The sequence below is a fragment of the Tamandua tetradactyla genome, chromosome 5, assembly GCF_023851605.1.
Source record: "Tamandua tetradactyla isolate mTamTet1 chromosome 5, mTamTet1.pri, whole genome shotgun sequence".
In the NCBI taxonomy this organism is placed as follows: Eukaryota; Metazoa; Chordata; class Mammalia; order Pilosa; family Myrmecophagidae; genus Tamandua; species Tamandua tetradactyla.
Window position 1 is genome coordinate 68575904 of NC_135331.1, and position 13404 is coordinate 68589307.

General features: G+C 46.5%; 1 protein-coding gene across 7 annotated transcripts in view; it reads right to left on the bottom strand.

Annotated features, from left to right (window-relative positions):
• TNIK (TRAF2 and NCK interacting kinase) overlaps nt 1-13404 on the bottom strand; it is a 404859-nt gene that overhangs the window by 82741 nt on the left and 308714 nt on the right. For all 7 annotated transcript variants that reach the window (XM_077161031.1, XM_077161029.1, XM_077161030.1 and 4 more), the window contains one exon: nt 10842-11046. In XM_077161031.1, coding sequence (XP_077017146.1) covers nt 10842-11046 — 205 coding nt within the window. The remainder of the gene's footprint in view (nt 1-10841; nt 11047-13404) is intronic.

The window sequence follows — 13404 nt, forward strand, 5'->3', positions numbered from 1 at the left end:
CAGTAACCGGAGAACCACAAAGGAAGCTGGATAGGCCCATATGCCTCATTCCTTTCTATCTCAATCTGCTTTGCACTGAGAGATAAAGCACCCCATCTATCCTTTCAGAGCTTACCTGAAAAATTCATGACATAAATGAAGCCCTTCCTTTGAACTCACGGGTCAACTTTTGATCGGGAGCTGATCGTACAGCCAAGCACTGCCTGAGAACATGTGCGCCAAGCTGGTCTTTAGGGTTGTTGACTGAGGAGTGAAGGTTCAAAACAGACACGCCTTGAGGAGGCTCGCTCAAGAATTCTCCCCTTGCCTCTCCCTCTTCCTGTGCTGGTCTATGTGATCATTCACAACCCCTTTATTCCTCCTGAGCCTCAGTTTCCCCAGGGGGAATGGCTACCTGGATTTTCCCAGGGATCATGTAGAGGACTAAGAGTGACTCAAAGGACATCCGAATACCTGACCCTGTAGGTTAGTGTAAAAGCCAGCTGCAGATGCATGAGGCTGTAAATCGAGTCCTTTGAGAACAGGTCCTTATAAAGCAGTTAATTGATATAATGTCTATGGAGAGGGTCGTCATGCTGTATGTCATATGTGGAAAGGTTGCAGAACTGATACCTGAGCTAGGAAGTGGGTTTGGGAAGGACACTGCTGCTGCTGTTAAACATTTCTGAGGCTGACGTGGAAGGTTGTTTTCAATTATTTGGCATAACTTGCATTAATGCAGGGATATCACAAGGACTTAAATCAACATCTGGAAGAGCTTTCTTATATGAGGAGTTGGTCAAAAATAGAATGCACTGCCTCAAGCTCCTGGGCACACTAGGAGAGATGATATGTTAAGCAAAGGATCTCGTTTGAGGAATATTGTCAAAGGGATTCTTGCTTTAAGAGGAGAGGTGGCTTAGATGACTCGTTCTTTACATTCCCTGGCTTCGAGCATTCTATGAAACTGCCCACTGGAGCAAACAAGGGGGAAATGAAAACAATTCAATCTAAAAGTCATACAAAATAACTCTGCAAAACTATTTTGCAGTCTTCTGTGGTTGCGAATAACTAGGAAAAGGTATTGTGAAATACAAGAAGTGCAGACTAGATATAATAATGGGATTTTATAAAGACCTGAGATGATGGAGGAGGGTCTGGGTGACTCCCATTCCATTCTGTCACTGAAATGCACCCCTGCCATCCACCTCGGGCTCAAAGTCCACCGAGGACTAGCAGACTGCCTGACTCGGGTTCATCCGGTATGAAACGCTATCAATCCAAAACACAAGTATACCATTCCCATTTCTGAAAAGTGTTGGAATGGGTCTGGGCACCACGACTTCGAATTTCAGTAGCATTTTTTTTTTTCCAAATTTCAGTAGCATTTTAAGCTGCATTATAGGCGCTTCAGTGTAACTTCCTCACCTTGGCAGGACGTCCCCCCCAGCTCAGGATCAAAGTGACAAAGCTCACTGAAATCTGCAGCTTTGCCAGACCTCCTGTGGCACCGTAAATTATAAGAAACCCCCTGGGATCTGCCAGGAAGCCAGGTTCTGTGTATTCATGCAAATCACACACCCTGTTATAGTACTTTGTGATTTCTGTGCTCGAGCAACTACAGAGCATTGCAGAGGCCCAGGGACGGCCTCGTCCTGGACAACGAGCATGCAGCTGGCCAGCCTGGCTCCCGGCTGTTTCGTCATTTCAATTCGGTTATTGAAATAATGAAACGAAGGCCCAGCTAGAGAGCGTTCAGTCTTTGTGTTGAAGCTAACGACATCCAGGGATAAAGGGCTTCGGTGTCCCCTCCCAGCCGGCTGCCACCTCACAGGGACACATTAGGATGCCTATGGTCAATGATTAAGTTAATTGAAGGCCGCTGCTCAGCAGTGCCGATGAATTAACACTCCAGGCCCTGAAATAGGAGCGCTTATTCTTGCTCACAGCACTTTCTTCCAGATGAGAGCTGGGAGTGTGGTGCAGGGTCGGGATTCTAGCACTGGAGAAAAGCCACACTCATTTCCCCTCTCCTGGTGCTGTCAAGTGAGACCACCCCACCTGCATTCCATGGCAAGCCCCCACCCTGGGCAGCCACGGCAAGGCAGAAGCTGGGAAACTAAGATTTCCTCTTTCCTTCAGGTATAACTCTCCTCTTGTATTCACCCAGGCATTTACTCGGTGCTCTGTGCTTTGTATATATCAGCTCATTTAATCCTTGAAACTGTCACCACCCTGGTTTGTAAATGGACAAAGTGAGGCACAGAGAAGTCACATATCTTGCCCCAAATCACAAAGGCAGTAAGTGGTGGAGGCAGGATTCACCTCGGGCAGTTTCACTCTTCTTGAGCCCTTTCATGCCTGGGGCTCAGGCATTTCACCCCCTCAGTGAAGGCATGAGTCCCGAGGCCCCATGCCCAGCTGCCCAGGAGTGTGCTGTTGAGATCTGACAAGCTTCCTATGGGTTTTATTTAGGTGCTGCAGGAGATGAGACGTCATGCCACTCAGTGGCAAAGTTGGGGGCATAATCACGCAGTGTTGGAAATGACAATAAGAAATACCCATAAGAGACATCATCAAAAAGGCAGCCTTCTCCAGGAGCAGGTCCTTTGTGCCTCGTCTGGGAAGAGGTGACTTCCCACGATGGTACAGAAACTGGAAGGATGAAGAACGGGCTGGCTACCTTCCCAGTAGCCAGTGAGGCCAGCGAAACACTTCGAAGGGAACACTGCCCTCAGCAAGCCTTCAAAAGGGGATGGAGAAATGCATGTAGAGAAGATATGCTTGAAAATTAAGAAGGCAGTCATTGGAAACATGCTATCTAACAGAGACCCATTAAAATAAAAAACAAAGTAATGTTTTACAATCAAAATAGCAATGAACTATCCACCCCAACAATCGCAATTGACTTGTGCCAGGCATTGTGCCAAGTCATTTGTGTATAAGATTTAATTTACTTCTCACAACAACTCCCCAAAGTAAATGTTATCATTCCCATTGTGCATTTAGGGAAACTAAGGTTCAGAGAGGTTAAGTAATTTGCCCAAGGCCACATAGCTAGGATTAAACTTCAGTTTTCTCAGCTGCAAAGCTAGTGTACCTTATCTCTACATTAACCTACTGGTTGGCCATTTAAAAACAATTATTAGACATTTGTTTCTCATCATGACATAACTGAATTCCTACTAGTTCTATACTGTTATAGTTATATACTGGTTATATACAGCACATATTCTTTACAACTAATGAAGACAAATTTGCCTGTTGCTAAAAAGTAATATGGTGCGTTTATTTAAACAAAGGCACTCATTCCAATAATAATAAGTAATATTTGCTGAGTGCTTACTATGTGTTAGTGCTATTCCAAGGTTTTCTATAAATTGATTCATTTAATCCTCATAACAGCCCTGTGAGGTGTTACTTTTATGTCTACTTCTATAGATGAGAACGCTGAAGCACAGGAAATTTAAATAATTTCCTTAAGGACACCCATCTAATAAGGAAAAGCTGGGATTCAAAACATGGTCTTCTGAGCAAACAGAATTTCCCCAAATACTCTGTCACTGGCAGGAACTTTCATAGCTTCAATAAATTGTCCTTCATTGTGACTCTTCAAGAGAAGTGCAGTCTCTGTGCACACCCCTCCCCATTGTTTTATTCTTTTTGATCTAAGAGTATCTGGGCGAAATTACTTAGGTTCCAAAGAATATCCTAACATACCAGTGGCTTCCTAAGTTTGGGCTCCAGCTCACACCTTCTGTGAGACTGGTCTGGTTGCCCTAATTGAAAAGTGACTTTTAAGAAAGAATGTAAGCAGAAATGACAAGTGGATGGGTGTGTAATTATGGAAAAGTTCTCTAAAAGGAAGCAGCAAGTAGAACTTATTAGTGATATTTAAGCCAGATTTGGTAAGTCCTTCAAAAGTGAGCTCTGGCCAGGGCCTGGCCACACATTTTCTGGTTAATACTCAGAATCAGTCTGGCGGTGGGAGCAGGCCTTGCTGTTAGCCTCCCTGTAGAGCTGAGGATATGGGGTCGAGGAGACTAGGAGAACGGCCTGGACATGGCACGCTGTGGTCCTCACATTCAAATCAGCATCTCATCGCTCTAAACCCAGGTCTTCTGACTTCCCAGTGCGGCCACTTTCTTTCCCCCAAACTGCAAGGAGACGAATGTGGTCCTAGAGGGCACCACCAGAACCTGCCTTCTGCAAAGCTTTTTGTCACTGGAACAAAGGCTACTGTTATCTTACTTGACAACTGGGCATTCTGCACAGTTCTCCCACTTAACTCCACCACATGCCCCAACACTCCATGTTCTTTGGGCCACAGCATCACCCTCTCTTGGTGATTCTCCTACCGCTGTGGCCATTCCTTAGCCATCTTCTCTGCTGCCTTCTCCTCCACTACTCTGAGTTCTCAGAATCTAGTCCAGACTTCTCTCAATCTATTCTTCCATTACTGTAAACCAATAATTCCCATTTTTCTCCATCTTGACCCCTCTTCTATGGCTGCATCTACATAATACTAAGGCATCCTTCACATCATCTCTAGGCCACCTCACATACATCTTAAACTCATTCTTATTCTTCTCTTCCCAAAGCTGGTCCTCCACCCAGAAGCTCCTGGCTGACGTCAGGGAACATCCCATGATTGCTCATCTCCCTCATCTCTGATGTTTAATAAACCACTGCATCCTGTATGTTCTATAGGCTAAACATTTCTCAAATGCATCTACTTTTCTCAGTCCCACTCACCACCATCCATGCAAAGCACCACCCTCTCTGGCCTGGACTAACTTGTCTCTGCATCCACTTTGGCTTCTTTCCAATCACTTTCCCAGCAACAGACAAAGTTTCATTTAAAAAATGCAGATCTGATCATCGTCCCTTGGTTGAAACCATGCCAATGGCTTCCTACTATTCTTAGAGTAAAATCCAAAAGTTCTTAACTTGACCTACAAAACCCTGCCTAGCATGTCCTTGTGTGCCTCTCTTCCCCCCTTTAGCTGGACTCTGACCACCTGGGCTTCAAGCCAGGCCAGGTTTAGTACCCCATGGTATGCTCTCATGGCTCATCATTCTTTTCCGTTATAGAGGTCATCATGGTCATAACTGAGTGATTATTTGCTTAATGCCAGTTTCCCTCATACACTCTAGTTTCCAGGATGGTAGATTATCTTACCAGTGCACTTTGGTGCCTGCACAGAGGAGTTATTCAGGAAATATTTGTCAACTGACTGCTCAGAGGAACAGGACAAAGGTTATAATTTCACCTTACACTTAAGAAAAAAAATTGAGCCCAAAGTCTGTGAAAGCCCAGTAATTCACAATAAAAAGTGAGAGTCTCATTACATCAAAAGCACAGGCAACAAAAGAAAAAATACACTGGACTTCAACAAAATTAAAAACCTACGACCATTTGAGGATATTTTCAAGAAAGTGAAAAGACAACCCACATAATGGGGAAGACATTTGGAAATCATATCTGGTAAGAATTTAAAACCCAGAATACTTAAAGAATGCCTACAAGTCAACCAGAAAAAAGACAACCCAATTAAAAAAAATGGGCAAAGGACTTGAATAGACATTTCAACAAAGAAGAAATACAAATGGCTAATAAGCACATAAAAAGATGCTCAACATCATTAGCCACTGGGGACATGCAAATCAAAAACACAGTGAGGCACCCCTTTATACCCACTTGGATACCTATTATTAAAACAAAACAAAATAGCAAATAAGTGTTGTCAAGGATGCTGAGAAATTGCAATGTTTGTACATTGTTAGTGGGACAGTAAAATGGTGCAGCCACTGGTAGTTCCTCAGAAACCAACAATCCCAATTCTAGGTATATACCCCAAAGAATTGACTGATATCTGTACAACAATGTTCAAAGTAACATTACTCACCAGAAGTTAGAGATTTAAAGAAAATTCACATTTTTAGGTTGCCAGGATCTAATTTTATACATTAATGTACACTATTATTGATTAATAAGCTACAAGTAGTCCTTCTTTAAAAAAATGTAAGGGATGGAACCAAAGCAGCATACTAACATTTTTTAGCTAGAACTACTTGATTTTATAAAAAGATAATGTTATGATGGTCTTGAAGAGCACCAACTGAGACCTCAGTGGCTTGAAAAACTTAACACAATTCTCTGAAGAATAAAAATTAACAACAGGGAGCAGATTGGCACCCCTAGGATCAATTTGACTCATTGCTGTGACTTAAAGATACTCCCCATAAAATGAAAGTATAGAATGTTCTCTCCAAGCTAGAAAAGTACATAAATTGCTAATACCGCTTCAACTCCCTTGAGTAGAATTAAACCTTACCACAAATCTTCTACCCAAGATCAGTTCAGGAAGATTATTAAAGTATGAAGAGGCCTCAAGCCTCAAAGTCCACTTGCCTAACTCTGTGATACAGAATAAAACAAGATGTACTTTGTCTAAATAAACAGAAATTTTTATTGAATAAGAATAGAGGATGTTGTGGGTCGTGACTCCCAAGCATGAGTCTGGCCCGTGCACTGAGAGATTGACAATTCCTTCCTGACCCAAAGGAGGACAGGAAATGTAACAAAATAAGGCATCAGTGGCTAAGAGAGTTCAAACAGAGCTGAGAGGCTATTCTGGAGGCTACTCTTATGCAAGCTTCAGCTAGATACTGTTAATTGCTATGGTTTGCCGAACCCCAATTAACATTATTCCTTTGATCCTAAAGAACACCCAGGACTCTACAGGAGAGCCTATAAAACTTTCACACACTAAATCTACTTTTCAGAAACCCAAAACCTTCAGATGTTTCTTAGGCCAGATAAGTCCTGAAACACAGAGGTGCCAGTCTCTCCAAGAACATCAACCAGTTCCATCCTCCGTCTTATATTGTCGACACCACTTCTCAACATGAGAAAAGTTAGAATGGGCATAACTCAAAGATCTCTGAAAACTGGGAGAAGGATCAAAGGATCCTTCAAAGGTCCCTTTCAAATGGGTTCACACCACCACAGGGCCAGGGCCTGGGACCCAAACACGACTTTGGTGGAGAGCCTGATTCCATCCCCTACACCCTCTATGTACTTTTTCTCACTACTGATGGACTCATTCACCTTTTAGCTTCACTAGAATCCTGGAACTCAGTTATAAACTGTACTTTATCGGGGGTCAAAATCTGAGAGTCTTGTGTGCACCACCGAATTTGTCTGAAACCACATCCTTTTTGTAAAGCAGGCAAACAACTACCTTTAGCTTATAATCAAAGTCCTTCTAAGAATATACAAGCACTGCTTTAGAACCTTGCCAAATGTGCACAGTTATCCATACATAACAGGGCTTCATTAGAGGCCTCTAGGAGGAAATGGCACGTGGGCTCACCGAGGGGCATGAAAGCACCAACCCACAGAAGGCCTGCATTACCAAAGGCATGCCGAAGTGACCATCATCAGGAAATGGGACTGCCTTGCCCTGGATGCCTACGAAAGCTCATCTGACCCACAATGAACAAACTAGCATGTCCAACTACAGTGTTTATTTCTAAGTGACGATGTATTCTAGGTTCCTACTTGGGACACTAGAAGAAGAGGGTCAGGCAGCCAACACAGACAGGGATGCAGCAGGAGCAAGGAACGGGACAGGAGCTCCTGGTGGCAAAGATACTCATTACTTAGAGGTTCAGAATGTATAGCAGTCTGAGTCTTTTTCTTTTTCTTCTCTACTGTGCTATAGGACAAGATGAAGGATCAAAAGATAAATCCGATAAGCCATCTTGACACACTGTAGCCAGGAAGGTTCGAGGCCAGGGCTTATCCTCCCTGGTGGATGAAGCAAAGGGCCCAGGTCCCCGGCCTGCTGCTGTCTTCTGTGCAAGCCGGACTTAGAGGACGGGCCCTTGTGGATGTCTCTGCCCCATCGAGTCTGACCTTCTGTCTCACGGTCATGGTATAGGCTCCAGAAAATGCCAGAAGAGACGAGAATGCAAGGAAGAGCTCCAAGCGGCTCTCCCTGGGAGGATGAGAGTCAGAACCCAGTGCAAAGATGAGCAACTATTGGGTGCTCTTGCTCAGAAATCCTTGAATTTTGAGGGTAAAAGGGCCCAGAAGCTGAGGCTAAGTGAAGAGCATGGAAAAGCCAAGTGCAGCTTATCAGTGGGGAGACCAGGTATATGCAGTGTCCTAGTGTTTGGCCTCCGGAGTCTGGTTCCCCTGGGCCTGAAGTCTGGTTACTTCTCAAGCTGTGTGACATTAGCAAGTTATTAACCTCTCTGAGACTCAGCTGCATTGTCTTAAGACAGGGGATAACAGCACTTCCTGCCTCGTGGGATTATTGTGAGGATTAAAGGAGACAGCTTGTGTAAAGGGCTGAGCAGAGTGCCTATCGTATAGTCCAGTCCCTGTCACTGTCAGAGTGGATTATTACGGCACCCAATGAAAAATGTATAAAGCTCAAGTAAATTATGCCAGGTAGGAGGGAAGAAGATCTGAAGAACACCATAAAAAAATTACACCGTCCCAAAACACTTGGCAGTAATTGAGGATCTAGGTACAAGGCCAAGGGTTCTTATGTTAAAATGTAAAAACAAGAAGGAAATTCATAAGTGTGTGTGTGTGTGTGTGTGTGTGTGTGTGTATGCATTCTGGAGTATTATGAGTATTATTAAAAATGCTGTTTAAATGATTTTATTTTTAGTATTATTATAAATGCTTTATGGGATGACTGAAGATTTTCCAATGTGCTTTTAACCTAAAATTAGGTATATCAAATCTCTAACGTAAGGAATTCACTGACCAGACAGGGAAAATCCCGGAAGCCAGCTTTCCAGGGCATGGAGCTCCAGTGTGATGGAGGCCATAGGAGATGCACTTGGAAAGAATCACCCCAAGGCAGGAGACAGGCAGGATTCCAGAGGAGGGCCTAAGGGGCACCTGCCGAGCAGGTGAGAGGTCTGATCAGAAGCCTGAAGAATTCAGACAGCTCTGACCCTTGGTCCCCAGGAGACCTGAGAGGCTGAAGGGAAAGGGACAGTCCTGGGCTGGGGCACAGGAGAGAACCCAGGGCACAGCTAAAAAGATTTGTTTGAGAATTTCAATTTGTACCCAGGGGAGAGACAGAAGTGGTGCAGGCACCTCCTGTTTCTCCCCCTTGTACTTTGCTCTCGAGGGCAGCCCAATTAACACCGGCGCCCCACTTGGTGTTGGCTTTGCCCCCTTGGTGCCACCATGCCTCTTCCTACTCAGGGTCATTTTTAGAACAGAAGACGGAGGGAGAAGTTGAGACTGCTCACGTACTGAGCAGTCTTCATGCATATCATAGAATGAAATATCTTAAATGAAAGGTGCTGCTTGCAGAAGACTAAAAGGAACAATTTTGAGAACCACCATTCCAGGCTCTGGTCACACAGCTGCATCTACTGTCTCTGAGCCTGCGTGGCTGCTGGAGCCAGACAGACCTGGGTGTGATTCTTGGCCTTGCGACACGGGACCAGCTGCTTCCCCTCCCTGGACCTCAGTTCCCTCTCCCGTCAAATGGGAATTTTATGTACTTTTCATGAGAGAGGTGCAAAGGCGTAACAACAGAAGACAAGATACTGGATATAAGCAAGGCACCCTGCCCCAGGCATGACAAACGGAGGACAATCAACAATCTCAAGCATTGTGTACCGTTGTTGCTGGGACATAAGGAAGATGATGAGATTTACTGCAAACTGGGACCGAGGCTCTCACTGATTTAAACCGGGGAGATGGACCTTGATGTATCGTCTACAAAGCAATCACATCCTGCTGTCTGCAATTCACCACCTACTAACTCTGTGAAGTCCACCTGACAAAGCAAGCGGATCACTGTAAACTTGTTGACGAGGAGCAAGGTGAGGTGGTGCTTCGGAGAACTGAAAAACTGCTGCCCCATCACTGTGCAGTTGGTGACCCTTGCTTCTGCCTCTCAGCTTCCCCTATAGCCATGTTCTCGTTGCTTCCTAATTGTCTAGAGGCTCTGATTTATCTGGCAGAGAAAGAGGGCTTGTGAGACATGGTAAAGATTCTGGCTAGGAGAATAAATGTCTGTAAGACCCAAGTCAAGCCATACCAGAAAGTGAGGCCACTCACCATTTTCTGAATAGATAACAGCGGTGTCAGCTGGTGGAGGCAGGTCCTGCCCACGGACTGCGGACAGCCCAGTACAAAGGGGCATGCGTGGAAGGACTCAAGTGCTTTCACCACCATACCGAGGCATAATAAAGGAACAGGCAGGTGCTGCTTTTCCATTCTTGGCATCACACATGCCTGCCTATTTCCTGTGGTCTAGTTAGCACCTACACTTCACCTCTCATTAACTGAGTCATTCATTCATATATTGATCCATCCCTTTCAATAATGTTTATTAGGTGCCTGCTGTGTGCTAGGCACAGGAGACAGATCAGTGAGTACAAGAGACAAAATCCCCTGTCTTCACAGATCTTACATTCCAGACACGTAAAAGCACATGGCATGTTTGAAGGTGATAAGGGCTTTGCAATAATAATAATAATAATAATAAAGCAGGGAAGGGGGACAGGGAGGGAGTGTGATTTAAGGAAGGTGGTCACAGAAGGCCTCAGTAACAAGGTGACATTTGAACAAGACTTGGAGGAGAGAGAGCTTGACCTGTGACCCTGAAACAGCCACACCACCATCCACCGCCAGGGACGGCCTTGCCCGGCAGGACCACACTGGCCTCATCTCCTTACGGTCAAGGTGTGTGTCCTCCAGGCAGGCCGAGGCCTCATGCACAAGGCTGAGCTCCAGGCCCACGGCAGGCGTCCAGGAAGTGACCACAGCCGAGGGACGCAGGGTGCATGGCGGGGTGGCCCGGGAGGGTCCTTACCTCCTCCAGCCGCCTCCGCTGCTCCTTCTGCTCCTCGATGCGCTTCTGGCGCTCGGCCAGGAGCTGCCGCTTGTGCTCCTCATTCTCCCGCTGCTGCTGCTCCAGCTGCTGCCTCCGCAGGGCCTCCGAGCGCTCCTTGTTGGCCAGCTGGAGCCTCAGAAAGTCCCGCCGCAGCGTTGACTCCCCTGGCAGGTTCAGAATGGAGCTGTGGGCAGGAGAGCAGGGTGAGAACCCCCAGGTGGGGCCAGGGGCCATCACTGCCTGGGTGCTGGGGGAAGAGACCCCCACATGGCAAAGGAGTCCCCCGTACACAGGGGAGGGCCACATGCTCAAGCACAGGCTCTCCGGACCCTCCATTAGCTAAACCATCCAGCCCCAAAAGAGACAGGGTTAAGGGCAAGGACCGGTGCTCAGCATGATATCTGCACACGCTCCCTGTCTCCATGCCTAGTGTGATGCCACATTCCCAGTGTCATCAGCCCTCCCAGGACTGCTCCCCACACCCCTCGTCAACCCTCTAGACAGGATGAAGAGCTGTTTCTAAAGGCTTAAGTGAGTGTACAAACCCTGAGCCCCAGACGGATCCATTTTTTCTTTTAAGAAAGGCACGCACAAAGCTAGCTGGTAGGAATGCACAGCAATGAGCAGCGTGGGAGTGGTTTGCATTGAAACTCATACGTGGCTTTCCAGTGTACAGATAATTTTCCCCCGCATTATCTCCTTGACTCCTCACTCCAAACCGCGGGAGGTTAGAACAGTGCTGTTCAGGAAAAGGCATAAGCCAAGGGTGGAAAATTCCTGGGCCAAGGTTGATCTGGGCCCAGGGTTTGAACCCATGGTGAATAGCTCAGAGGAGCTCAGGACTTGGCTCACTGTACCATGGTTACAGAGAAGTTCTTGGGCTTAGTTCTGGCCCCAGAGACTGCAGCTGGGATTACAAACCAGCCTGCTGATTCCTGGATTCCAGTTAAGTGCCGTGGACCTCAGCCTTCTTCTGGAAGATGGTGGTTTGTGTATCTCTGTGTTTGTGTGTGTGTGTGTGTGTGTATGCACGAGACAGAGAGGGCGTGGGGCTAGAGAACACCAGACACAAACCTCACCCACTACACTGGTGGTTTAGGGCTGCCTTATCCACTTTAAACTTCATGAGAATGACTCAGAGTTATGGACCCCTTGGCTCTTATCTGTCCATTCAAGCATAACCGTTCCAGTCCTTCTGGCAGCTTCCACTGGAAATAAATCCCTTAAACAATTAGTGAAAACCTGTTATATGGTAGGCACTGGAAGAGGTGCTAAGGAATCAGTGATGACCAGAGACGTTCTCTCTGGAATTACCCACGTGTGGAGAAGAAAGATAGATAAATATTAGACAAAGAATGCAATTTCAGGTATGTGGAGGCTCCACGGAAGACACAGGGGGTCGTACTTCAGGAATGACTTGGTGGCGGGGTCTGGGTGAGGATTAAGGGTTCTGCTCTTGATGGGGTTATCGGGGAAGACCTCGTTGAGAAAGGGGCAGCTGAGCTTAGATGCCAGCGATGAAGAGAGCATGGGCAGCGTGGGAAAGGGGAGGCAGAGATGCAGGCACAGCTGGTAATGCTGTGGCTGCCGCGGGATGGTTTTGGCAGGAGAGTTACCACGGCCTGTGTTGGCGGCTGAATGGATGAGAGATGGCTGGAAGCAGGAGAGCCACCGGGCCACCAGGCCACCCTGCAGCGGCTCTGGGGAAGGACGTGGGGGCTTCATGCATGGGGGGAGGCGTCAGGATGGAGGCTGGGAGAGGTCTTTGGAGGTAGAGCAGATGCAAGCTGTTGATGGGTTTGACGTGGGGAGTAAGAGAGACCTATAGGTTTTGTCTTGAGCAGCTGGTGATGGTGGTGGAGAGAACTGTGAAGGGAATGCCGGGGGAGCAGTGGGCTTGTTGGTGGCTGAGAAGGGGACTGAGGCTCTGTTTTGGGGAAGGGTTAGGGTGCTGTGTAAGACATCACCATAGAACGACCAGGGCGTAGCTGTCATTCAGCACGTCCCAAGGGCAATACTTGGATTGCACTAACACGCCTCCTCTAAGACATATGACCCATGTTTACAATTCTAAAACAAACCCCAAATGATAGGGCCTGTCTATTGCAGAGGCCACAAGCTCGAAACAAAGGTGACAGGGCGTGGTGCCCAGCTCACATGCACAGGAGGTGCTCCGTTAATCCATGTTGAACCAGTATCAGGAAGTCCGAGCAGCATTTCTGACTCAAATCATTAACTCTGTGTGTGACCTGATTGCCCCTCGCGGGCTGTTACCGCATTTCTAAAATGACATAACCATTGTCTCTTTCTACTTCTCAGGAATTCAAGAAGATTAATTAAACGCATTCATAAAAACGGGACTCAGAGTATAATCTTCAATATGATATAATGACATGCTACAATTATGCATGCGTTAAGGCATGACTAGGTTGGCTAGTTCAGCCCGCTAAGTGACTTCTAGTGAGCAGACCAGCAGGTGTTATAAAAGGTGGGCCCTTCTGGTTCTACAGGAAGCGACCAGCGGGACTGCTACAACTGGGTA